At 44.0% G+C, this 24,401-nt stretch overlaps 1 protein-coding gene across 1 annotated transcript in view; it reads left to right on the forward strand.

Annotated features, from left to right (window-relative positions):
* Positions 1–24,401, forward strand: part of ITGA4 (integrin subunit alpha 4) — a 67,864-nt gene that overhangs the window by 12,591 nt on the left and 30,872 nt on the right. Inside the window, exons 3-12 of the mRNA XM_056861197.1 lie at positions 4,611–4,717; positions 4,801–4,930; positions 7,091–7,158; positions 8,234–8,363; positions 13,809–13,894; positions 15,001–15,060; positions 15,155–15,292; positions 15,813–15,924; positions 19,125–19,219; positions 20,760–20,850. Of these exons, the coding sequence (XP_056717175.1) occupies positions 4,611–4,717; positions 4,801–4,930; positions 7,091–7,158; positions 8,234–8,363; positions 13,809–13,894; positions 15,001–15,060; positions 15,155–15,292; positions 15,813–15,924; positions 19,125–19,219; positions 20,760–20,850 (1,017 nt within the window). The remainder of the gene's footprint in view (positions 1–4,610; positions 4,718–4,800; positions 4,931–7,090; positions 7,159–8,233; positions 8,364–13,808; positions 13,895–15,000; positions 15,061–15,154; positions 15,293–15,812; positions 15,925–19,124; positions 19,220–20,759; positions 20,851–24,401) is intronic.

Consider the following 24,401-nt stretch of genomic DNA (forward strand, 5'->3'; position numbering starts at 1 on the left):
ACCAGATTAGCGTCCACCGCTCATGTGGAGGAGTGGGGAATCAAACTCGGTTCTCCAGATTAGAGTCCACTGCTCCAAACCACCGCTCGTAGCCAATACACCACGCTCCATAGATAGTATGGAAAATTGTTTTTGGTGGGGGCCTATGAACATGTAAAGTATTTTTGTCTACAGTAGATAATTTCTGAGGAGGCAAAAGTTCACCACTTCAGAAACATTGCTGTCAGTATGAAACAAAAATCATTGTGGTAACTTCAGCATTTTTGCGTGGAAAAACAATTCACCCTCTTCAAATGGCCTGCTTCTACACAATATTATTTACCCTGTTCAGACTCTGAGTAAATGCCCTGTTCAAAGTCTATTTACGTTTGCCCTAAGATGTAAGTTACAGCATTCCCTTGGAAGCTATGCCAAAATTCTTTGATTGCAATCACACTGTACTAATGATCTGCCAATTTTAGAGGAGTTAAAATTCTTTTTGATGTGTCATGCGCAGAACGTAAGGGTGCTCTTGGACTTGATGATTAAGAAGCAGGTTGATGCTGTTCTTTGTCAGTTATATCTTGCTCATGTGCTATCTCCCGATCTACTCTGTATCAACTTAGCTATGCTGATCCACCCTGTTAGCCTCTGAAATGGACTGCTGTAATGTTCTGTATGTGGGCCTGCCCTTAGAGCTGAGTTGAAAAGTACCAGTAGGAGCAAAAGAAAACGCAACAGACATTCTTTTGTTTGGAAGTAAGCCATCTGAATACCAGTCATTCAGCATCTGCACTGATTACCGATGTGCTTCTGAGCTCAGTTTATAACATAAGAACATAAGAAAGGCCATGCTGGATCAGACCAAGGTCCATTATGTCCAGCAGTCTGATCACACAGTGGCCAACCAGGTGCATCTAGGAAGCCCACAAACAATATGACTGCAGCAACATTGTCCTGCCTGTGTTACACAACACCTAATATAGTGGGCGTGCTCCTCAGATCCTGGAGAAAATAGGTATGTATCATGACTAGTATCCATTTTGACAAGTAGCCATGGATAGCCCTCTCCTCCATGAACATATCCACTCCCCTCTTAAAGCCTTCCAAGTTGGCAGCCATCCTTACATCCTGGGGCAGGGAGTTCCACAATTTAACTATGTTTTGTGTGAAGAAATACTTCCTTTTATCTGTTCTGAATCTCTCACCCTCCAGCTTCAGCAGATGACCCCGTGTTCTTCTAGTATTATGAGAGAGGGAGAAAATCTCTCTGTCCACTCCATGCCATGCATAAATCGGACAACCCACATGACGGTAGTATTATAGTAGCTACACTGGCTATTTGTTTGCTTCTGGGTCCAATTCAAGGTGCTGTTTTTGAACTTCAAAGCCATTTGCAGTCTGGGTCCCTTATACTTGCAAGACGCCTCTCCCAGTATGAGACTGGAGCCTCGCAACAAGGACCGCTTCTCTCTTCCCTCCTTAAAAGAGGCAAGATCCGTGACCGCCAAGACAAGAATGTTTTCGATGGTGGCCCTGTCTTTATGGAATGGGCTGTCAGTTGAAGTCAGGGCTGCATTTTTTCTCTTCCAGTTTAAGCAGCAACCTGTATTGTTTAGGTGTTGTTGTTTTTTAAATCCTGACAAGATTGAAATGGTGTTCTATGTTTTAATGTGTGTTTAAACATTTAGAAATGTAGTAAACAGACTATTTTATGGTGCTGGTTGTTATCTTTTAAAGCCCTCCATGATAGGCTCCATTCATACAATCGAGTCTTCGCTGCCCCACCCCACAGAGAGCTCTGTTCTTGTTAGGCCCATTCCAGGGCATTGTGGTCATGGGGATAATATTATTGAAAGATGTACCCAGAGGTATGAGGGGTGCCTTCATTACTTGTTTTTAGGAGAGCTCATAAGTGTGTTTTATCTCAGAGGTTGGTGAAATGATGAATGGAAAGTTTGGGCAGGAAGGTCTATAGCAGGCTTGTATTTTGAAAAAGTCATGAAGGAAATTAGAGGCCAACTAGCCTCCTGTTCACATTTAAAGTTATCATTGTTAGGTAAAATAAGATTGGTATAGTGGTTAAGAGTGGTAATTTGGAGCAGTGGACACTAATCTGGAGAACCGGGTTTGATTCCCCACTCCTCCGCATAAGCGGAAGAGGCTAATCTGGTGAAGCGGGTTAGTTTCCCCACTCCTACACATGAAGCCAGCTGGGTGACCTTGGGCTTGTCACAGCTTTCTTCAAGCTCTCTCAGCCCCAACCTATCTCATAAGGTGTCTGTTGTGGGGAAGGGAAGGTGATTGTAAGCCGGTTTGATTCTTCCTTAAGTGGTAGAGAAAGGCTGTTACCGCACTAGGTATTCCCACCGATGTATTAAGAGTTTGAAAATGTTATAAAAAATACTGTTCGCACTTTGTTTGGCCCTTTAGCTGTGAAGACGTCTTCCAGCCATTTTTTAGCCGTGGCATCCAAAAACCCTCTTAAAGCGATGTTTTTTTATATCATTTCCAAACTTGATACATCACTGGGAATACCTAGTGCTGTAAAAGCCAAAGTCAGCATATAAAAACCAACTCTTCTTCTAAAATAAATATAATAAAAAGGTCAGTTTTACCTAGAATGATCTTCTTGTTTGGAATGTTCCACTATCAATACAGGAGCAAGAGCTGACAAGCATGCAAAAATGCTTGTCTTATTTTATTTGGAGTTATAAGAGACCCAGGATTAATTTCCAGGATGCGCAGGATAAGATGATAAGAGGAGGCCTGGGAATCCCCAATATACAAAAGTATTATTATTCAGCTAGAGTAGGTTGGATAACTAAATGGATAAAGGAGAATAAAGACACAACACTAACTCTAATTGAGCAATCCTAGAGAACCGTGTCCAATTCCCCACTCCTCCACATGAAGCCTGCTGGGTGACCTTGGGCCAGTCACAGTTCTCTCAGAACTCTCTCAGCCCACGTGGAGGCAGGCAATGGCAAACCACCTCTGAACGTCTCTTGCCTTGAAAACCCTACAGGGTCGCCTTAAGTCATCTGTGACTTGACGACACACACACACACACACACAAATATGTGAGCTAGATGTATAAAGACTTGTAAAGCGTGATAACATGTGATCTGAAACACTGGGGGATTTCCCAGATTCTACCCAAATGGCACCGTGATTTGTCTGCACTGCTTTGTTGTTGACACTGCACTGTGAAGGCATGCACAGTCTTTGCAGCAGCAGAGCTGAGGCTCAGCTGGCACACAACCAGGCTCAGCACAGCAATCACTACATAATAGGAAAGGACAGAATTTTGTCATTAACAAGGTGATGGTGGTGGTGAAGTCTCACATCCATAGAAGTAGAAAAGAGCAAGAGTCCAGTAGCACCTTAAAGACTAACAAAACGTCTGGCAAGGTATGGGCTTTCATGGAGGGCAGGCAGCATGGTGCAGCCTGATCTCGTCAGCTCTCGGAAGCTAAGCAGGATCAGCCCTGGTTAGTATTTGGATGGGAGACCATCAAGGAATACCAGGGTTGCTGTGCAGAGGAAGGCACTGGCAAACCACCCCTGTTAAGTCTCTTGCCATGAACCCCCCCCCCCAAAAAAAGGGGTCGCCATAAGTTGGCTGCGACTTGACGGCACTTTACACACACACACACACACACACACACACACACACACACACACACGGGCTTTCATGAGCCACAGCTCCCTTCTTCAGATACCTGAAGCTCATACCCAGCCAGAAATTTTATTAGTCTTTATGGTGCTACTGCTCTTTTCTACTGCTATTGACAGACTAACACAGCTACCCATTGTGATCTATCATTAGAAGTAGTTATGTAGGGGAGTGGAGAATTGGGCAGGAGCTAGAAAGGATGTAAGGAAAGCTCCCAAGTGAAAACAGAGCAGAGACCTTGACCAGGAAACAAGTGTCTGGCTGTTAAAAAGCATTGGCAATGCAGTAGGGGACTCTTAATGGGATGGAGATAGTTATTGTGTGCTTGTTGTACATGGTAGAGACCAAAATTCTATCAAAAGTCTCTTTAGCTGTCTTTTGGAAATCAAAATTTCCTAATTGGTTGGGCATGACAGGAGCTTTCAGGAGGTGGTCATGGTTGCTGTCTACAGCCATGCACAACTGATAGCCAAGCAATGTGAATGCAATCTACTCCAACGGCTATGTGCGTGTGGCTTTCTAGGCTTAGCAACTCATTTGCTCAGTCCCAAGGGAAGCAGCTAATAAAACTGCAAGACGAGATTGCAGTGGAGTTTGCTCTTAAGTCCTTTGCTTTGGCTATATTGTTAAACAACTGTCCCCCCCCCACCCAAACTGAATCATGTGAAGCTTGCTCGTACTACACGTGACACCTCATCTCAGCCTGTCATTATTTCCCATTACTTAATTTTGTTTGCTTCTGTTTGGTTCCCAATTGCATGAAAGGAAAGAAGCATTTTCTAACATACATATAAACTAATTTTTTTCGCTGTCCTTTGTACAGGTATAACTATTTGGGAACCTGTGCTCCCCCAGTGGCAAAGTCGAAAACACAATAATAGCATTCAATAGAAGAGATAATATAATAATGAGCAACTCAAAGACGATTTTAATTTTTTTCTCCTGGTTATAGGTCATCCAAGTGGGGAATGGTGTGGAAAAAGGTGTGTGGAAGAACGAGACAATCAGTGGCTTGGGGTTAGTTTGTCAAGGCAGCCTGGAGAAAATGGATCTATTGTCGTAAGTAGTATCATCTTATAATATTGTCAGGCTATATTTGTGGTTTTCTTGCTTTTCAAATACTTCCTTTTGTTTTTGCATAGGTTTGTGGCCATCGATGGAAAAATATCTACCATATGAGAAATAACGACAAACTTCCTAATGGCATTTGCTATGAGATACCTCCTGATTTTCGGACATTGTTGAGTCAAAGAATATGTCCTTGTTATCGGGGTAAGCAGGGGTTCTGCTGATTGACCAAAGCAATATATTATATTATTGGTTTAAGGAAAGCCAAAATCCAGATTTTGACAACTATGAAAGCCAAAATTTTGCAAATCTATCTGTACCCAACTTCCTTTTTTTTTGTAGCAACCATGAATGTAAAGAACCTTTCATTTAAAAAAAATATATACAGGGAGAGGTGGTTAGGATTGTCTCATAAATACAAAGGCTACCATAGGAGCCATTTTGTTGTACAACTCTGAATGATCACAAACATTAAAAAAAAGATTTTTAAGGATTCTACAGCACAGTAATCCCAAAACCATCATTTACATAAGAAAAATCAAAATGTTTAGTTTGTTTGAAGGGCAGATAAGCCAAACAAACATTTTTTTTACGGGAATGACAAAATCTTGGCAACCTGAGGCAGCTGGTCAGTAAAAAATCTGCTGCTTCCTAAAATAGTATCAGTCCCATAATTGCCTTGGAGTGGAGGTAAACTGATGCCAGCACCAAGTCCCCCTTTGCTGAGGATGCATAGTTTAGAACTGTGTATTGACAGTATTCGCTCCCCAGATGCTGCCGCCCCCATCACTGTGCAGTCCAGAGCCTTCATCCTATGGGTCAGATGCCTCATGGAGCCTCATTTGCAGGTTGTGAGCTCCTATAAAACCACAATCTTTTGCTGTTTTGGGAGGGGCGGGGAAGACCCTGTGACTAATATACATCAGAACAAGGTGTCATGCACCCTTTGCACATCTGCCGAAAGCAGGACAGAGAGGCGAAGTTACTCATCAATAGGGAAGTTTTTTGGGGTTTTTAGCAAGAGCAGGTTCCAAAGACTCTTCTTGTCATGTGACCATGTCATGTCAGCTCTTGCTACATGCTTATAGCTCAGTGATTCTCATCATGCTTCCCGGGATTAAAAGTGGGTCCTGAGTCTGGGAGGGCTGAAGACCCCCTTATCTAGAAGGACAGGGTCTTCCGTAGTTTTTCTTCTCGCATGTGGCTCAGATTGCAGGCTAGGCCAAGTATGATTATGGATGAGCAAACTGTTTCACAAGGATGTGCTGTGACCTGCTAGGTTCTCGCCAGGTTCCCTCGTCACCTGTAATCAGAACTCGCCCTTGGATCTGTTGTTGTTAACTATGGATCTTTGCTTGAAGAACTGAAGGGAAAGAAAATGATGGCAGGAGATTCACGCTGCTCTTCCATGCTCCTCAGTCTGGTTCCCACCTCCTTTTCATCCTGACTCTAGCAGGATACCTGAAGTGTCTTATAGTCCACGTCCTTTTAAAAAAAGAGGGGGGAATTCAATTCTGACCCTTGCTGTCTGCCTCCCTCCAAATGGGGTGAACAGAAGGACCTGCAAAAGAAATTGTGTTATAGGAACACCTTTTCACTGTGTCTTGAGGTCCTCTGGGAAGTATTATAGATGTTTCCATCAAAAAATTTTTTTTCTTAAATTGTAAATGGAATGGGAAGAAAAACAATAAGGTGTACAATAAATACACCTTGGTGGCCACTCAAAGAAAACTGTAGACTAGGCTTTAAGGAGTAGCACAATAAGTAGGCACACATGATTTAAAAACTATTATGTGGCATAGTATACCCCAATTAAGGGATAATGGAGTTTTTTAAATATGGTCTCTTAATCTCCATCTCTTTAACCTGTTACTGTGGAGAGTAGCTGTTATATGGCATTCCTTAGGATTGATATACTGTATGTATGGTTTATGTTCTGTATCGAAATGTTGAGTAGTTTTTTGTGTTTTTGTACTTTTCTTTTTGTTATATAAATAAAAAGTTTATAAAAACAAATAAATAAATACACCTTGTACATGATTTCCCGGAAAAATCACTTCACTGACGTTCCATTGGACTAGAATAATTTATCCAAAACTAGTCTGTTGATTTTTCTTTGAATATGGTAAACCAGAGTTCTGAAATCAGGATTGAGTGGTGATGAACAGGGTCAAATCCTTGATTCTTTTGTCATTGCTCTGCAGGGTATTATCCTGCTGTTGGGTTTCGGTTTTTAATCTCAACTCCTTTGTCAAAACAGCTGTGGGGAATTTGTGAATGTTATTCATAGCGGATTATTGTTCTGAGTTTGTGTGTGAGAATATCTCAAATCATTTCCCCTGTTTTGCTGTTGTGACTATTCAGATGCCTTGCAAAGATATGGAGAGAAATATGGAGCATGCCAGGTTGGGATACATACATTTTACATAGAGGTATGTTTTTTTCTGGATATTGCTTCTCTGTTATGTTCCTAGGAACTGAAATGTATGTATGGGATTCTTTAACTATAAATTATTACTTATCCTGATCTGTTGGAACTTCCATGTGCTCACTTTCTCTTCATTCTATTTATGAATATCCCCCTCCAAAACAGCATTCCCGTGCCGGGTTTGTCCCGGCGCAGCCTCACTGTTCTCTATGGGGAAAAATGCCCCGTTTTTGAAGTTTTAAATTAAAAAAGCCTTTTTTTTAGCTTTTTGGCAGCGGGGAAACCTCTTTGGAGGTGATGTGGCAGCGCCTTGCCTATGCCGTCCCCGGCCTCTGCAAAGCTCAGGAATGAGCTGTAAGGGGCAGGGGTGGGTCCCTGCTTGTGGGACTTTGGACCCCATATCTGCACCAGACATCTGTTATGTTAAGGGGAGTCACTGGGGGGGGGGCACTCCTCAAGCTTGAAACCATGCTGCAGGGCATGAAATATTCCTTGTGCCATTGTCACTCTAGTAGTATTAGGAGGATATTCGTAAGGCAGTGCATTTTAAAGCCAGATAATACATCGCAGCAAGATATTTAAAACATGTCAGGTACCTTTTTTTTTAAAGTACAGAATTACCTTGTCTATTTTGGAAAGATAAAAATAATAGAATAGAGTGGAAGATTTTATTGTCTGATTCAGAATAACCTATTCACGGCAATAACAAGCCTAACAGGGCTTCTTTTATGGTTGTAAAGATCAATGTACTTCACCATTCTCCTTTAAGTTCTGGGTAAGAATGATGAGTTCTGAAATATTCTGTGGAAAAGGGGCAGTTTTTCATTTTGCTGGTGACCCCCTTGGAATTGATGTCAGACTTAATCTCGAGCAGCTGGGGAGCTGGCATATTTTAAAACATATAAACCGTTTTATGTGCGTTCTGTATTACTGTGCCCTAGTGATCAATGTACAAGTTGACCAAACTTGGCTAAAGCTAGGTAATACCACAGACAATAAACCAGACAGAGCAGGAATCAATATGACTCACGCTGATTATCTTTAAGAACTTAAGACATAAGCCTTTTGTTTTCCTCCAGGATTTAATTATTATGGGAGCGCCAGGGTCAACTTATTGGACTGGGTCCATCTTTGTATACAACAAAACAGCGAATACCTTTCTCCCGTACGTGGATGCGGATAATCAAGTAAAGTTTGGGAGTTATTTAGGTAACTGAGATATATTACCCATATGTTTTATATGGTTCTCCACTTCAATAAAGTTGCCAAGCTTACCTTCAATGGCTGTGTTGGGCCTTGCTCTGCAGGGTAGAAGTCTCAGGAAAGGCAGTACTTGATTGTAATAGCTGCAATGATAACATTCTCTCAGTGAGTTAACAAACAATACAATAGAAAAGGACACCCATCCTTTCTGTTGCATCAGGTTGCTCTAAACCTCACCACACATGCACAGAGACCTCCTAATAATGTTTGTCAAGCATACAATTATCAGTGTTACAGAGGTCTTTGTATTAGGATTGCCAACCTCTGGGTACTAGCTGGAGATCTCCTGCTGTTACAACTGATCTCTAGCCGATAGAGATCAGTTCACCTGGAGAAAATGGCCACTTTGGTCGTTGGACTCTATGGCATTGAAGTCCCTCCCCAAACCCTGCCCTCCTCAGGCTCCGCCCCAAATATCTCCTGCCGGTGGCGAAGCTGGGCCTGGCAACCCTACTCTGTATGTATATGTGTGAAGTTAAACCTACTATAGTCTAAGGGTAATCCAGAAGACCCAACAGGAGATGGATTGACTCAATAAAGGAAGCCACAGCCTTCAATTTGCAAGATCTGAGCAAGGCTGTCAAGGATAGGACATTTTGGAGGACTTTCATAGGGTCGCCATGAGTCGGAGGTGACTTGACGGCACTTAACAGACACAGACAATCCAGAACTTTATACACATTCACAAGTTTCCACTGCTGGTAGGTTTGGGGTTCTGTCATGGTAGAATCTCAAATTTACTATTGGTTGGTTGGTTCACCTTAAACTGAATTTTGGTAGCACTTTTGATTTCATCTTTTTTTAAAATTTATGTAATGCAGTTCCATTTTCACAAAGTTTTGCACAAGAGCTGCTGTAAGATTAAGCAGTGATTCTCCCCCAACCATTTCTGATCAGTGTTGATGTGTACAAAACTAAAAAGGCTATTTGACGCCATCATTAGAGTCTAATTTGGGTGTGCAAGATTATTTGATCGAAGAAGGTCATTATTTTGGAAGGTATTGCTGAAATATACCTTGCACAATGCCTTGTGCTAACAGAAACAGTGGATAGGATACAGTCACAATGGATAGGATACTCTCCATGTGGAGAGTCAACTTAATTTAGTGCAAGGACCTCTTGCTAAGACCTACTGGTGTTTCTGCTTGCACAAGAGCCCTTGTATGAGCAGAAATGTTCTGTTGGAGCAGAACTAGGTGGTAGAGCCCTGAGGGGGTAAAATGAACTGTACCACTTCCGAGTGCATGTGAGGGTTGCTTTTCTCAGTTCTGGGTGAAGGGCATCTTGTCAATCATGGGTATTACCATCACGTGCCCAGGGAGGCAGAACCAAAACTTTTTCAACTTTCTGTCTCCCTGGGCGGGAGGCCCAGTTTCCATCCTGCCTTGGTTAGGGTGGCAGCGTCGTTAGCGAACTCCGAATTTTTGAAGGCTATTTCCCTTCCCTTTGTTTGTGTCCGTTTTTTCCTTAGTCCATTTGTCTCTACCCTCCCTTTCTGTCTGCCAGTTTCGGCCGTGTGCGTTCCCTTTCCTCCGTCTTCCCTCCTAATTTACCTCATCTCTCCGCCCCCACTTCGCCCCGTTGGGCAAGATGGTGGACGGCAGGAGAGATTCGGATTTGGACCTTTTGTCCGAAGAGGACCGCGACTCTGCCCTAGTTGCCTCGACAGGGCGACGCCGCAAGGAAAACACCAGCGGTCGGAGTGGTGGCTCCACCACTCGCGGCGCAGAGGGGCCGACGGCTTCAAAGAAGGCGTGCTCTGAGGAGCCGTCTCAAAATGGCGCGAAGCGGAACGAAGTCCGCGAAATGGCGCCCGTTGCAGCTGCGGCCTCAAGGAGTCCCGGGAAGGACAGAGCCTCGGTTGTGACCGATTCCCTGCATGGGGGTAACGTATTTCTAGCGGAGCCCGAGGCTCCTGTTACCAGGCGGGAAATGCTCGATTTGGTTAATGGGGTGTTGGACAAACAGGCTCAAATGATGGACGCCTTTAGAAATTCCCTTGCCCCCATCATCCAGCAACCTCAACAAGGGTATGCACTTTGTACTAGGGGATCAGATACAAATTTACACAGATGCAAGCCTAGACTGATGGGGGGGGGGCACATGTCAGAACCTAATAACCCAGGGAATCTGGTCCCTGGGAGAAAGAAAACTACACATAAATCTGTTAGAGCTAAGAGCGATTCGACTGGCCCTAGAGCACTTTGGAAGCGTCCTTCGACGCAGACATGTCTTGGTCCGAACAGACAACATATCGGCCAAGGCATATCTCAACAAGCAGGGGGGGGGGTCGAGATCCTCCAAGCTCCATCAGGAGGCAGAGATCATTTTCTCATGGGCCGAGTCGAACCTGCTGTCACTCAGCGCGGAACACGTGAGTGGTGTACTCAACCTTCAAGCCGACTGGTTGAGCTGTCAGATGCTGGACGAGGGCGAGTGGTCCCTCAACAGATCGGTTTTCCAACAGGTAGTGGAGAGGGTTGGCCAACCCAAGATAGACCTGTTTGCTTCAGCGAGCAACCACCTACTTCCCAGGTTCATAACCCGTTACTTTCATCCGGAAGCGGAGGACATGGACGCTCTCATGGCTCCATGGCCAAAGGAGGTTCTGTTCGCCTTTCCTCCCATCCCTATCGAGAGTGATAAGAAAGATCAGGAAAGAGGAAGCAACAGTAATCCTCATTGCCCCCATGTGGCCAAGGAGGCCGTGGTTCCCCAGTCTGAGAGAACTGTCGGTTCAACCACCATGGGAACTGCCAAACATCCCAGACCTTCTCAATCAGGGCCCATTGTTCCACCCAGACCCTCAATGGCTTCGCTTAACCGTGTGGAAATTGTGAGGAGGTCCCTCTTAGAGGAAGGTTACATGGCAGCGGTAGTGGATACCATGCTAGAGGCCAGAAAGCCGTCCACCAGGAGAATTTATAACACCTCCTGGCTAGCTTTTGTACTATGGTGTCAGCGCAAGCACTTCAACCCACTCTCTCCGGGTATCCCTGCCATCCTGGATTTCATGCACGAAGGCATGCAGATGAGCCTTAAGGTTTCCACCCTGTGCAGGCAGGTGGCAGCCTGTCCACCATGCTGTCTGTGGAAGAGGGCTTACCACTGTCCAGACATCCCCACATCATAACTTTTCTCAAGGGTGTGGGTCAGACGAACCCTCCGGTAGTTCACCGTTTTCCTACCTGGCGGCTAAATGTGGTTCTAACGGCCTTAACTCGTCCCCCCTTCGAACCAATCAGCGAGATTCCTTTAAGGATGCTGAGACTTAAGACCATCTTCCTCACAGCAGTGACTTTGGCTCGTCGTGTGTCTGAGCTGAGTGCACTTTCCTCCAACGAAGGTTTCTGTATATTTCATAGGGACAAGGTGGTCCTTAGACCAGACCCCACTTTCATTCCCAAAGTGAATTCCATCTTCCACCGATCACAGGAAATTCACTTACCGTCATTTTGTCTGAACCCCACTCACCCCAAAGAGAAAGAGTGGCGCCACCTGGATATGAGGAGATTATTGAAGGTGTACCTCAAACATACTGCCCCTATCAGGAAATCAGATGCTCTATTTATTTCCTTAACTAGTCCCTCCAAAGGTAGCAAAATGTCTAGTTCTGCAATCAGTACAGCGGTAAGACAATGCATTATCAAAGCGTATAGGGCCAGTAAAATTCCTCCTTCAGGCATCACCGCACATTCTGTGCGCAGTGCAGCCACATCCGCAGCTTTCAATAGGCAAGTCTCACTAGACGAAATTTGTAGGGCAGCCACCTGGTCTACGGCCTCTACATTCATAAAACATTACAAAATTGATTCCATGGCTTCTGCTGATGCAGCAGGTCCTGCAGCAGGTCTTGGATAAGTCCTAATCCCACCCAGTCATTCAGCTCTTGGATATCCCATGATTGACAAGATGCCCTTCACCCAGAACTGAGAACGGAGCCTTGCTTACTTACCATGACGGCTCCTTCTGTTTTGGGTTGAAGGGCATCTTGCCCGCCCGTTAGGATCCAAGACTCAGCTTGCTTTTGTTCATAGAGTGTTAAGAATTTGGGGTTTGGACACTTTAAATTTGCGGTACTGGATGCTCCCTATGTCCGCCATCAATTCTCAAATCTGTTTAAGGGACCTTCTTGTTGTCCTTTCCATGTTGTCGTTATATAGGAGTTCGTAGTTTTTTGATAAAGCAGTGTTTATTGTTTGCTGTCTTTTGTATGCACTTACCTGTCTCATCAGCTTGGCGAGTACGAAAACTGGGCTTCCTGCCCAGGGAGACAGGAAGTTGAAAACGTTTTGGTCCTGCCTCCCTGGGCACGTGATGGTAATACCCATGATTGACAAGATGCCCTTCAACCCAGAAGGAGCCGTCACGGTAAGTAAACAAGGCTCTGTTTTTATCGCTTCCCCAGTTCTCCCTGCAAGTAGAAAACTATTACATAAAGAGGGGACTAGGACAGATCTTTCTGATGTGCTGTCTTAATTTATGGGAAGTTTTTAACATGGTGTAATATTCAGAAGTAGCATCTCAGGCCTATATCCTGTAAAGACTATGGTCCTTTCTACCTCCTTATTTTGTTCCATTTTGTGTAGATCAGATCTTGTTCTAATATAGCACAAGAGAGACTAAGAGCAAGAAATGAATCTATTTGATGCAGGATGTGGTTTAGCTGTTTGTGACACTCATTTTTTTAATAAAATGTTAAGACACAATCCAGTTAAAAAGTAAGTTCTTTAAAAAATGCTGTTGACTTCTAAAGGGGGAATTCAGCATGTACTTGATTCCTACCCACTTGATTGCTGTATCAGTTCAATCCCAATAAGAGCTACATCCGTCTGACTTCACTGGATTTAGAAGAGCGTAACTCTGTTTAGGATTGCTCTGAAAAACACTTATCTTTTTTCTGGGTTATGTCTTTCTTTAAAAACATTGCTATATAATAAGGGCTAGTGCATCAAAGCAGTGTTTGTGTATTTCATTTCATTCAGAGTATACCCTGCCATTTCCCATCCTAAGACGGGCTCAGGGCAGCTTCCAACAATATATCCATACAATACGTTAAGGAATAAATTTAAATAAATTAAACTAAAATTGGGGTGGGTCTGTGGCTCAGTCGTAGAGCATCTGCTTGGCATGCAGAAAGTCCCAGGTTCATTCCCCAGCATTTCCAGTTAAAGGGACTAGGCAAGTAGGTGATGTGAAAGACCTCTGCCTGAGACCCTGGAGAGCCGCTTCCAGTCTGAGTAGATAATACTAACTTTGATGGACCAAGGGTCTGATTTAGTATAAGGCAACTTCATGTGTTCATGTGTGTGTTCATATGGTTGTGTGAATCAGCACAATTGGTGTACATTTTATAGAGCCAAAAGCTGTTTATATTAATTTGTGGCACAGGGTATGCTGTTGGAGCAGGTCGGTTCCTCTCTCCAAACAGTGTGGAAATAGTCGGAGGTGCTCCCCAACAGGAACAGACTGGTAAAGTAAGAATTAATGTTTGTTTCACAGTGGGTGTCATTTATTTGCATGTAAAGAACAGATTTAGCATTTTTGGTAGTATGGAAGGGATGGCTGTCAAATGGGACTATGGGGTGCTGGAGGAGGGCGGGGCCACTTGGGATTCCTTATCTGCCTACTCCATGAGATTTCAGAAGGGAACCTGCTGCTATAGAGTGGGTGGATGGGAGGATTTCCTGTGGGGATCCTAGAGTGCTTGGAGCCCAGGGTATCATGGGGACATTGGGGGGTCCTCTCCCCTTGAGAGTTTTTCCTTCGATGTTGAGCCTGGGGGTGCCCTTGGGCTCCTTATCCATGGGAGGTCCTAATAGGTTGTGAAGCCATGGTAGGTCCTAATAGGTTGGGAAGTCCATGATTGAAGCTCCAAACATTTTTTTGCAAAATCTGTTATTGCCTTCATGATGGACTAATTCTGATCAGGACCTCCCCCCGTCTCGTTTTCTTGATCTAAAATGAGATTGCATTGGCATAAATGTACAGGTACAAGTATCTGTTTACTCATTGGGGCTAACAGTAGCTCCCCGGGGCCACGGCAAAAAGGGCACAGATGCATTGCTTAAAACCTCTCCCCCAAATGCCCTAGTCAGAATTGGGCCCAAGTGTACCAGATAAATGAATTTTAAAGTATTCTGGGATCTCCAGTTATGGAACTCCCAGTGTCTTATCTGGTTTGACCCCAAGGATTATTTTCTGCCTATATTTACTAAAGCAGATTGTTTGCATGTAAAGGTGGTTGACATTCTACTTTCATAGGAACCATGTTCATTTGAGCTGGCTTGTGACTCACGACACTCAGAACTGTTTAAGTTGGTCACAGAAGCTGATGTCTGTGAGCTATTAGCCTACATGTTGAATTGCTTCAGTGAATGAAGATTGAGACAGTCGTCAATCTGTGGCAGAAACCTGGAGGTTCACGATTTGCTGTAACCTGCGTGGCTGAGAGTGGACAGCAGGGAGTGGCGAGTCCTCTTACTGTACTCAATAAATTCATGCAAAGTATACGTTATGCTCTCCTTGTAAGCATATACTTTCATAGTGGAATCCTAAGAACACTTTGTTATCTTTATTTAAGGCATATATTTTCAAAATGGAGACGAGTCTACCCATTTTGACTGAACTGAAGGGTAAAAAGGTAGTGTTTCTCTCTTGATAAAGGTTGTGGCTTGTATTTATAGTGTATTTGCTTTAAATCTTTTCATAACTATATCTCTCTTGTGCATTGGCAGCTTGGATCTTATTTTGGAGCTGCTGTCTGTGCAGTGGATCTCAACGGGGACGGCCTCTCGGACTTACTGGTTGGTGCTCCCATGCACAGTAAAGTCAGAGAAGAGGGAAAGGTCTATGTATATATCAACTCGGGCTCTGTAAGTACTAATTTCTTTATAACCTACCTCACAGGGTTTTTTAATTTGCAAGATTTTTAAGCTTCTTCTCCAAGGAACCTGCTCAAATCTTATAAAATAAAACCTGATAGAAATATAAAACATCATAAGTTACTAAAAATAATGTTAAAAAATATGGCAGAACGTAAAACATAGAACAGCTTAAAACGAGTCTTAAACAGGCCCCCTGATGAAATTGGAATAGTAGCAGCTTCACTCTAATAGCCAAGATAAAAGATAATACATAATATAAACGTTGGACATGATCCAGCCAAAGCTGAGGACTTAACTTAAAAAGTTAAGCGTTTACTTTAATTTCTCTCAGTGACAACTTGTTCATCTCAAACTTTGTCTGGTTGTGCCTTCACAGAAGTTCTCTTTGTTTTCATCTTTCAGAAGGCAGAGCACATAGGGTTGTTTTCCCCTTGGTAGCACGTTAATCTCTTGTCCTCCTATGCCTAGGATCATTGTCCTGCGGAATCATTATGTATTTTCCTTTTAGGAATCGAAGATGATAGAGCTGGACATAGCATTGAGTGGGAGTGACTTATATGCAGCAAGGTTTGGAGAATCCATTGCCAACTTGGGAGACATTGATAACGATGGCTTTGAAGGTATTAATACTTTTCTTTTTACAACAGTTTCTCCCCTGAACCCACCACTATTTCTATTTCTGTTTCTATTGGATTTGAGCATGCAGAAGGGAAAGAGGATGTCTGTACACAGCCTTACCTGAGAGAAGGGTCAATTGGAATCAGTGGAATTTACTAGGATTCAAACAGAGGGTCGCTTGGGCTCCTTCAGCTTATCTGGGATATCCCACTGGTAAAGTGCTTTTAAAATCCTACATAGTTAATTGGTAGCTATTTTCAGTTCTTGTCTTTATATGGCATTACTTACTTGCAGACTCAAAGCTTTCTAATTTGTAGATTAACCCCCCACCAATTACATTTCTTTTTGTGCATTTTTTTAAAAAAAAACACATATTCTCTCTCCCTTCATCTGTCCCCCAAGACCATTTGCTCCTTACTGTTCAGCCATCTTTGTGCTTTAGGTAATAGAGAGGGTAGTTATTTGTTTGTCTTCAAACTCCTACAGGAATAAAACTACCCAGGCATATAAAATGCATTAACTTGCTTAAGACCAGTCGCCTTCATTTCTCTTTTCAATGCCCTGACTGTAACAATCTAATCAGTTTGCTAAAAGCATTTAACAGAGTTCCTGTGACTTATGCAAACAGCACTGAGCCATTCTCACTAATATTGGGGAGATGTGTGGAGTACAGCAGAATCGTTAGTTTGAGCAGCTGAAGAAATTTTTGTTGTGGTGGATCCACTGGAGAGTATTACGGATACCGTTGACTGCCAAAAAAACCAAATCAAGACTGAATTGACCCTAGAAGGTAAAATGACTAAACTGAAGCTATCATACTGTGGTCACGTTATGAGAAGACAAGAGTCATTGGAAAAGACAATCATGCTAGGAAAAGTTGAAGGCAGCAGGGAAAGAGGAAGACCCAACAAGAGATGGATTGACTCTATAAAGGAAGCCACAGCCCTCAGTTTGCAAGACCTGAGCAAGGCTGTTAAAGATAGGACGTTTTGGAGGACATTGATTCTTAGGGTCGCCTGAGTTGGAAGCGACTTGACTGCACTTAACACACACACATACAGGGCCTAGGAAATTTAGTGTGCACCCAGATTCAAATCCTCATTCAGCTGTGGAATCTCACTAGGTGTTGTTTTTGCCAGTCACTTTCTTTTAGCCTAACCAACAACACAGGGTTATTTTTGGGACAAAGTGGGGGAAGGGAGAAGTATGGATGTTTCCCTGAGCTCCTTGGAAGAAGAAGGGTGAGATGAAAATATACGTAAGAGATGAGAGCTGATTTTTGTTGTATCTGGATAATTACCTGAGCATTCATAAAGCTTGTCTTGTCCATTTGTGACCCTGTTCTGTTGGGCCCCAAGTATGCTATTAGGCAGGTTCATGAGTGTCAGAGCTAACATCCTGTATCTAATTTTGCACTGGAACCTTGGCGTGTGGATCGTTAAATCTTCACACTGTGGCCAGTTCAGAATAGGGGGATGTTTGCACAAACATGGGTCAGCCCCCTGGTTTGCACAATAATCCCCATAAAGAATTTTTTTTAATTACACATGAAGAAACTGAGATCTCACGATGCTACATCGCAAGTTCTCAGCCACAATTTTGAGGAAACAAAAGGGAGGAGGAGCTGCCTCCCAAGCCAGATAGATGGCACCTGCACTGCAGGGGAGGGGGACTGTTGCACCTGCCGTGCCTGCCTGGTTTACGAGAAAAGCAGAAGCCAGTGTGTGGCTGCCTGAGCCAGGCAGGTAGAGGTGGCGGCACTGCAGATGAAGGATGCCAGCTTCCAAGTGTGGCTTGGGGATCCCCCAGTATTACAGCTCATCTCCAGACTACAGAGATCAGTTCCCCTGGAGGAAATGGTTGCTTTGGAGGGTGGACTCTATGGCATTGTACCCTGCTGAGGTCCCTGTCCTCCCTAGGCTCCACTCCCCAAATCTCCAGGAGTTTCCTAGCCTACCTACCATCCCTCGTCGGTGGTCAGGAGGGACCTGGCAACCCTACTGCAGATGACTGAGCTGACTGGTGAGGGGGCAGGAGGATTGGATCCCCCCCCTGCAAGTCTTTTATGCTTGTTCCTTTTAATTCATAAATGGCTGTATAAACTAGTGAGAAGTTCTTCATTGTGGCAATAAAATCATAGCCTTGAACAGATGGCTTTCAATTCAGCCAGCGTGGTGTAGTGGTTAAGAGCGGTGGTTTGGAGTGGTGGGCTGTGATCTGGAGAACCAGGTTTGATTCCACACTCCTCCATGTGAGTGGTGGATGCTAATCTGGCGAACTGGGTTAGTTTCCCCACTCCACATGAAGCCAGCTGGGTGACTGGGCTAGTCACAGCTCTCTCAGGCCCACCTACTTCACGGGGTGTCTGTTGTGTAAGCCGGTTTGATTCTTCCTTAAGTGGAAGAGAAAGTCGGCATATAAAAACCAACTCTTCTTCTTCTTCTTTGTTGGGAAATGATTATTTCCAAGACTATTTCTAAATTAGTGGTTTCGATCAGATTGTTAAAGAGCTTCTGCCTCAGCTAAATAAACTTTCTTTTGTTTGACATTGTTTTAATTTACTTTAGTCTACAGCACTTTGACTTAATAATATCCCTTAGGTTTTGCATCAGGTGCATAATCTTTTTCATTCCTCTCCTTAATGTTTCTTTCATCTTCTGATTTGCTTATATGGGAATTAAAAGCACAAAGAAAGATATTTATTTTCAAGGCATCTTGGACTACATTTCACACTCTCTTCTGTGCACTCTTAATTAACATTTGTTATAAAGGTAAAACTGTGCAATAAATTAAACAGAAAGACTTAAAGCTAGCGCCACTTCTTGGGAATGAATCCACACATTTTTTTGTACCTACTCAGAACTGTGAAAATACAAGTTTATTTTTTCATTTTAAAAAATCCATTCTCATCACCTAGAATAAGCTTTTAAAAGAAGCAGTATAAACAAGTTTGTACAAATTTTGGACCACTATTTCTGAAATTTCACCTCTAGGTAATGCTAAAACAATGGACCAATAGCTGGAGATCTCCCACTATTACAACTGATCTCCAACCGATAGAGATCGGTTCACCTGGAGAAAATGGCCGCTTTGGCAATTGGACTCTATGGCACTGAAGTCCCTCCCCTCCCCAAACCCCTCCCTCATGTGTTCATGTGTTCAATATAGTGATTATTTTAATGTTCGTGTAATGTTCTTACAGATGTAGCCATCGGTGCTCCACAGGAAAATGATTTAGAAGGGGCAATTTATATATACAATGGGAGGGAAGATGGAATATCACCAACCTTCTCACAGGTGGGTCTCTTTTGGTTATCATGAGGACTACAATTATTTAGCACTGTCAGTTTTCTGAGCATTATATAGCACATATATAGCATTATATAGCACTGTCCCTGCATATAACACTTGCAATTTGGGGGTGGTTCCAGAATTACTTTGCCCAGTAATCATAGCAGCTATCAGGGTGTCAAGGACTGGATGGGAGGAAAGCTAAAGAGGAAGGAAGGAACTTTCTCCCATTCCTTGTTAGGTTATAGTACTTTGTTCTTACTCCACAAGTTTTCAGTGTATATGCCATAGTACTGAAAACTAATGGTGTGAGTTAACCTGGGCTTGAGAGCCCCACTTGCAGAAAGAACCACAAAAGTTACTTGGGAAAGGTGTGTCTTAATGGGGCATGAAAGAGGCAGCGCATATTCTGAGTGATACATCCCAGGATCTCTCAGGATATTGTGGAGGATGCAGGGCCTAAACTATAGGAGAAGTACCATGCCAGGTGGAGTAAGAATAAACTTCCTCCATACATTCCTTTGCTCCTGCCTTATTAATGAAACCTTTTGCTAATTACCCCAGCATTGCAAAAGTTTTAATTTCAACCAGTTGGCAGCCAATCCCCTACTCCTGATCTGGGCTGGCAAGTAGGGTTGCCAACCTCCAGGTATTGTGGCAACCCAAAACAGCACTATGACAATTCAAAGCAAATTAAAGTGAATTTTATAAAGTGCAATAGTGAGAAAAAATATATATACATACAAAAATATGTACAAAATAGAAGTACAACAAGATACAAAATTTACAAAATGCAATCCAATAAATATATTATATTTCACGGGATATCACAAATCCTCAAGCAACAAACAAGTCAAAATATATAACCCATAGGGGCATCCATTGATATCAAAGTCTATTGATAATTTAAATATTGGAGCAGAGCCACAGGAAAAAGATGTCAGACGTGTCGTCTAGATCGGGACCACGTTTCGCATATGGCTTCTTCAGCGACCTATATCAACAGCAAATATATGTATGCCTTAATAGGTGATGTCGCATAAGGACCGCAAAGGTTTGTATGTAGGTCTCACTTTAATTTGCTTTGAATTGTCATAGTTCTGTTTTGGGTTGCCACAATTATCCTTACAGCACTGAGCCTTCTTGTTTTGTGGTGAACCTCCAGGTATTAGCTGGAGATCTCCTGCTATTACAACTGATCTCCAGCCGATAGACATCAGTTCCCCTGGAGAAAATGGCTGCTTTGGCAATTGGACTCTATGGCATTGAAGTCCCTCCCCTCCCCAAACCCCACCCTACTCAGGCTCCGCCCCAAAAGTCTCCAGGTATTTCCCAACCTGGAGGTGGCAACATTATTGAGCACCCTGACAGGATTAGACAAAGCAGGGGAAGAGTAATTGCAATTAAGGAAAGGGGGAATCGCTTTATTTGCCATAAACATTAGCTATATCTATTCATTCTTCTGAAAAATAAATCCTTTTAATATCCCTATTTTAGGTTTTTCTAAAAACTGTCACTTGTCAGGTCATTTTTTTTTTATTTTTAGAGAATTCAAGGCAACCAAATCAGCAACTCATTACGTATGTTTGGTCATTCTATATCTGGGAATATTGATGTTGACAACAATGGATATTCAGGTGAGTGAAGCATTTGCAACAGGAAAGGCTATGTTATTATTGCAATTCTTTTTTTGTCTTCTTTTTAAACTTGATTTGAGAAATGGTATTTCTTCATAACATGATAAACAGAAAACTAGAAATACACAGAAACAAGTATATATTACAGTAATACCAGCAGTGTTTACAAATATGGCAAAGTGGTAGATGTAATTTAAATTAAATTTATATTGCATTTCTTACCCACTCCTCTCTAAAATATAGACTGCATATTAATAAATAAGAACCCAAGCATCAACAAGGCAATAAAACTGTCATGAATTATTGGTAGATCAGTACAGTTTTATTTAATGATCAGGTTACATATAAGCCAATTAGTTAATTTCATTATCCCACATCCCCACTATTCTTGACACATAATGTACTCTGGCAGTTGGGAAAGAAGAAAACAGAGAAGCAGAAAATAAAAGTAGCTCTGTTAAGAGTTTTTAATGGCGGGGGTAGAATATTCAGAGTTCTGAAATTATACCACTGTGTAAACAGACTGCTGGACTTGATGGGCCTTGGTCTGATCCAGCATGGCCTTTTTTATGTTCTTATGTACTGTTTATTTGTGGCACATTTGGTGTTTACACAGCAAGTTTATGGTAATCGTGCCTTTTGAGTGATTTCTTTGAATGCCCAGTGTCAACAGCAGCGTTCGTTGTTTAATCATAGTTGTTAGTCGTATCCAAAAAGAGAACATCAAGGCTGCAGTCTTATGCACATGTAGATCTGAGCAAGTCCTGTTGAACTTGGTAGATTTTACTGATAAGCAACCATGCATAGGATCAAGCAACATGCTGCAGGAATGAGGGAAGAATATTTGACCAATTTTAGAAAGCGGAAACAAAAAGAACAATGAGACCAGTCTTCTGAAAATGAAATTCAATAAGCATTAAATATTTTTTTCACATTTCTGTCTCACTCTGCCTCCAAACCAGCGTGAGAGCCAGGTTTGATTCCCCACTCCTCCACATGTACGGCGGACGCTAATCTGGTGAACTGGATTTGTTTCCCCCATTCCTACACATGAAGCCAGCTGGGTGACCTTGGGCTAGTCACACTCTTTCAGCCCCATCTACCTCACAGGGTGTCTGTTGTGGGGAGGGGAAGGTGACTGTAAGCCGGTTTGATTCTTCCTTAAGTGGTAGAGAAAGTCGGCATATAAAAACCAACTCTTCTTCTTTTTCTTCTTCAAGAAGAGCCGAGACATAGATGGGACCTCAGTTTGTGCAAGAGTTCTCTGCTTATTCTGGTGCGGGGTTACATTGCAACCCCTGTATATTTTGTGATGTTGCACCCAAGCCAAGTATACATTTCCAGGCACAAAAAGTCTGATGGCAGTTCATAACAAAATTAAAAAAGAGAAAAGAACACAGGCCACTCACTAAGGTTTACCGCCACCCATAGAAGCTGTCTCTCTTCTTAAATGTCCTAGCCAAGTCCTAAATGTAGCATAACAAATACAATTCTAATGAATTATAGAAATAGCCTTTTCGTTTTCATGGCTTCTGTGCAGTCCCACATGGGACTGCGCTTGCGCAGGCCAGCCACGGAGAAGATTTCCAAGCTTCCAGAAGAGTTAGCTCCCTAGGAGCGCTCCCCTCCCCCCCGTCCGCGACCAAGCCTTAACGGCTTTTCCCGCCCAGTAGTCACATGACGGGGGGTGGGGAGCACTTTCCCCTCAGTTCTCGTTCTGCTGCCGCGGAGAGAACACTGAGTTTCCATACTTACCGTGATTTTCCTCAGATCGATCTCTTCGGGTCAGCGCTTTTTTCACGGTCGGTTCCTTATTCTTTATCTAAAAAGAGAGAGAGAGAGTTAAGTCATGGCCTTGCTTAAAAAATACCATAGCTGCGGTACGAAGAAGGCCACAGCGGATGAGCATGCCGATTGCCTGCTCTGTTTGGGTGAGGGGCATTTTGTTGCTTCCTGCAGGGCTTGTGCCCGCTTCACTTGTAAATTTCGTAAGGACAGGGCTAAAAAACTTAAGGCAGCTCTTTACGGGGTATCTCTTCGTCCTGAGAAGGCAGGAGATAAGGCTGCCCCTGAAAGTTCCCAAACCTCTCTCTCCTCCAGCACTAAGAGGGGGTTGCAGGAGCCTCTGAAGAGCCAGAGGGCTGCGTCTGAACCCCCCTCAAAGAAGCATAAACAAAAGTTCAAGAGATCCTTACCATCCCCGAGATCTCGAGGGGAGTCTTCGGGAGGTCAGTCAGAGGAACGGTTGATGCAGTCGGCGCCGACACCTCTTCGACGCTGTTCCCCGTCCTCGGGGCCTTCGGATCTGTCCTTGGAGCCGAGGAAGGCTCCTTCACCTCGACACCGTACCCCGTCTAGACAAGGGGCAGGCTCCCCTAGACGGAGGTCTCTGTCGCCAACCAAACTGCCGGCTACCTTGACGTCGACGGAGCTGGACAGAGGTTGGAAGACCATTCGCCCACAGAGTACGGACCTACCTGCCTTGGGGCACCCTCGAACCCCTTCTCCATCTGGGGTCGAGGTAGAATTTTCATTCTCGGATGAGGAGGAAATCGATATCCCCGAGATCATTTCGTCCGGAGACTAAGGGACCTCTGCAGGACCAATGCTATCCCGCAGACCCCAGTATCTCCAGCAACCTTGGATGCCTTACAGGTATTATCCGCCTCCGTTCTACTCGGGGTATGGCTTCACCAATTACGGTCCCCATGTTGTCGATCCCCACTGGCATAGCTGGCCAGGCCAATCGACTCCATACGTGGTGCCGAGAGCCCAACCTAAGCGGTCCGACATCGAGCAAGTTCGGCACCATGAAGAGTCTATGTTACCTTCGAAGCCAGTTTCTCGACGCCAGGGGGATGAGGAAGCAATGCAACCTTGTCAAGCTCGGCCCCTACCATTGACGTCGATGTTGGCTCCGATGGGAGCCATGGCATCGACGCCTCTTTCTAGGCAAGTGTCGCCGGAGACTGAAGAAGAGGGCGAGCTGACCTCGGAGCTGGGTTTGGAGGACACCTCCCTCCCCTCGCCAGATGACGCCGTGGGGGACCCCACGCCAGTGTCACCCACAGAGGACCTGAAACTGTTCTCTGAGCAGCTTATCCGGATGGTTTCCCGGTTTCCCAGGACTCCCGGGAAGGGGGGTGGGGGTCTTTAAACTGCTCTGCGCTGCCAGCCCAGGCAGCGTGGAGCAGTTTAAAGACACACCGCCCACTTTCCCAGGACTCCCGGGAAAGGGGGCAGTGGGTCTTTAAAGGCGGGAAAAGGCAGGTTCGGGGAACGCCGAACCTGCCAAAGGTATTCGGCGATCACCCGAAATTGCCGAATTCGCTCATCGTTTTCCCGCCTTTTTTTAAATTCGCGCCTGGCAGTGCAGAGCAGTTTAAAGACCCACCACCCGCTTTCCCGGGAGTCCCTTGAAGGGGGGCGGGAGGTCTTTAAACTGCGCTGCGCTGCCAGGCAGTGCGGAGCAGTTTAAAGACCCACCGCCCTGTATCCCAGGACTCCCGGGAAGGGGGGCAGGGGAGTCTTTAAACTGCTCCCGCTGCCAG

Source organism: Euleptes europaea, chromosome 15 (genome assembly GCF_029931775.1).
Source record: "Euleptes europaea isolate rEulEur1 chromosome 15, rEulEur1.hap1, whole genome shotgun sequence".
Lineage (NCBI taxonomy): Eukaryota > Metazoa > Chordata > Lepidosauria > Squamata > Sphaerodactylidae > Euleptes > Euleptes europaea.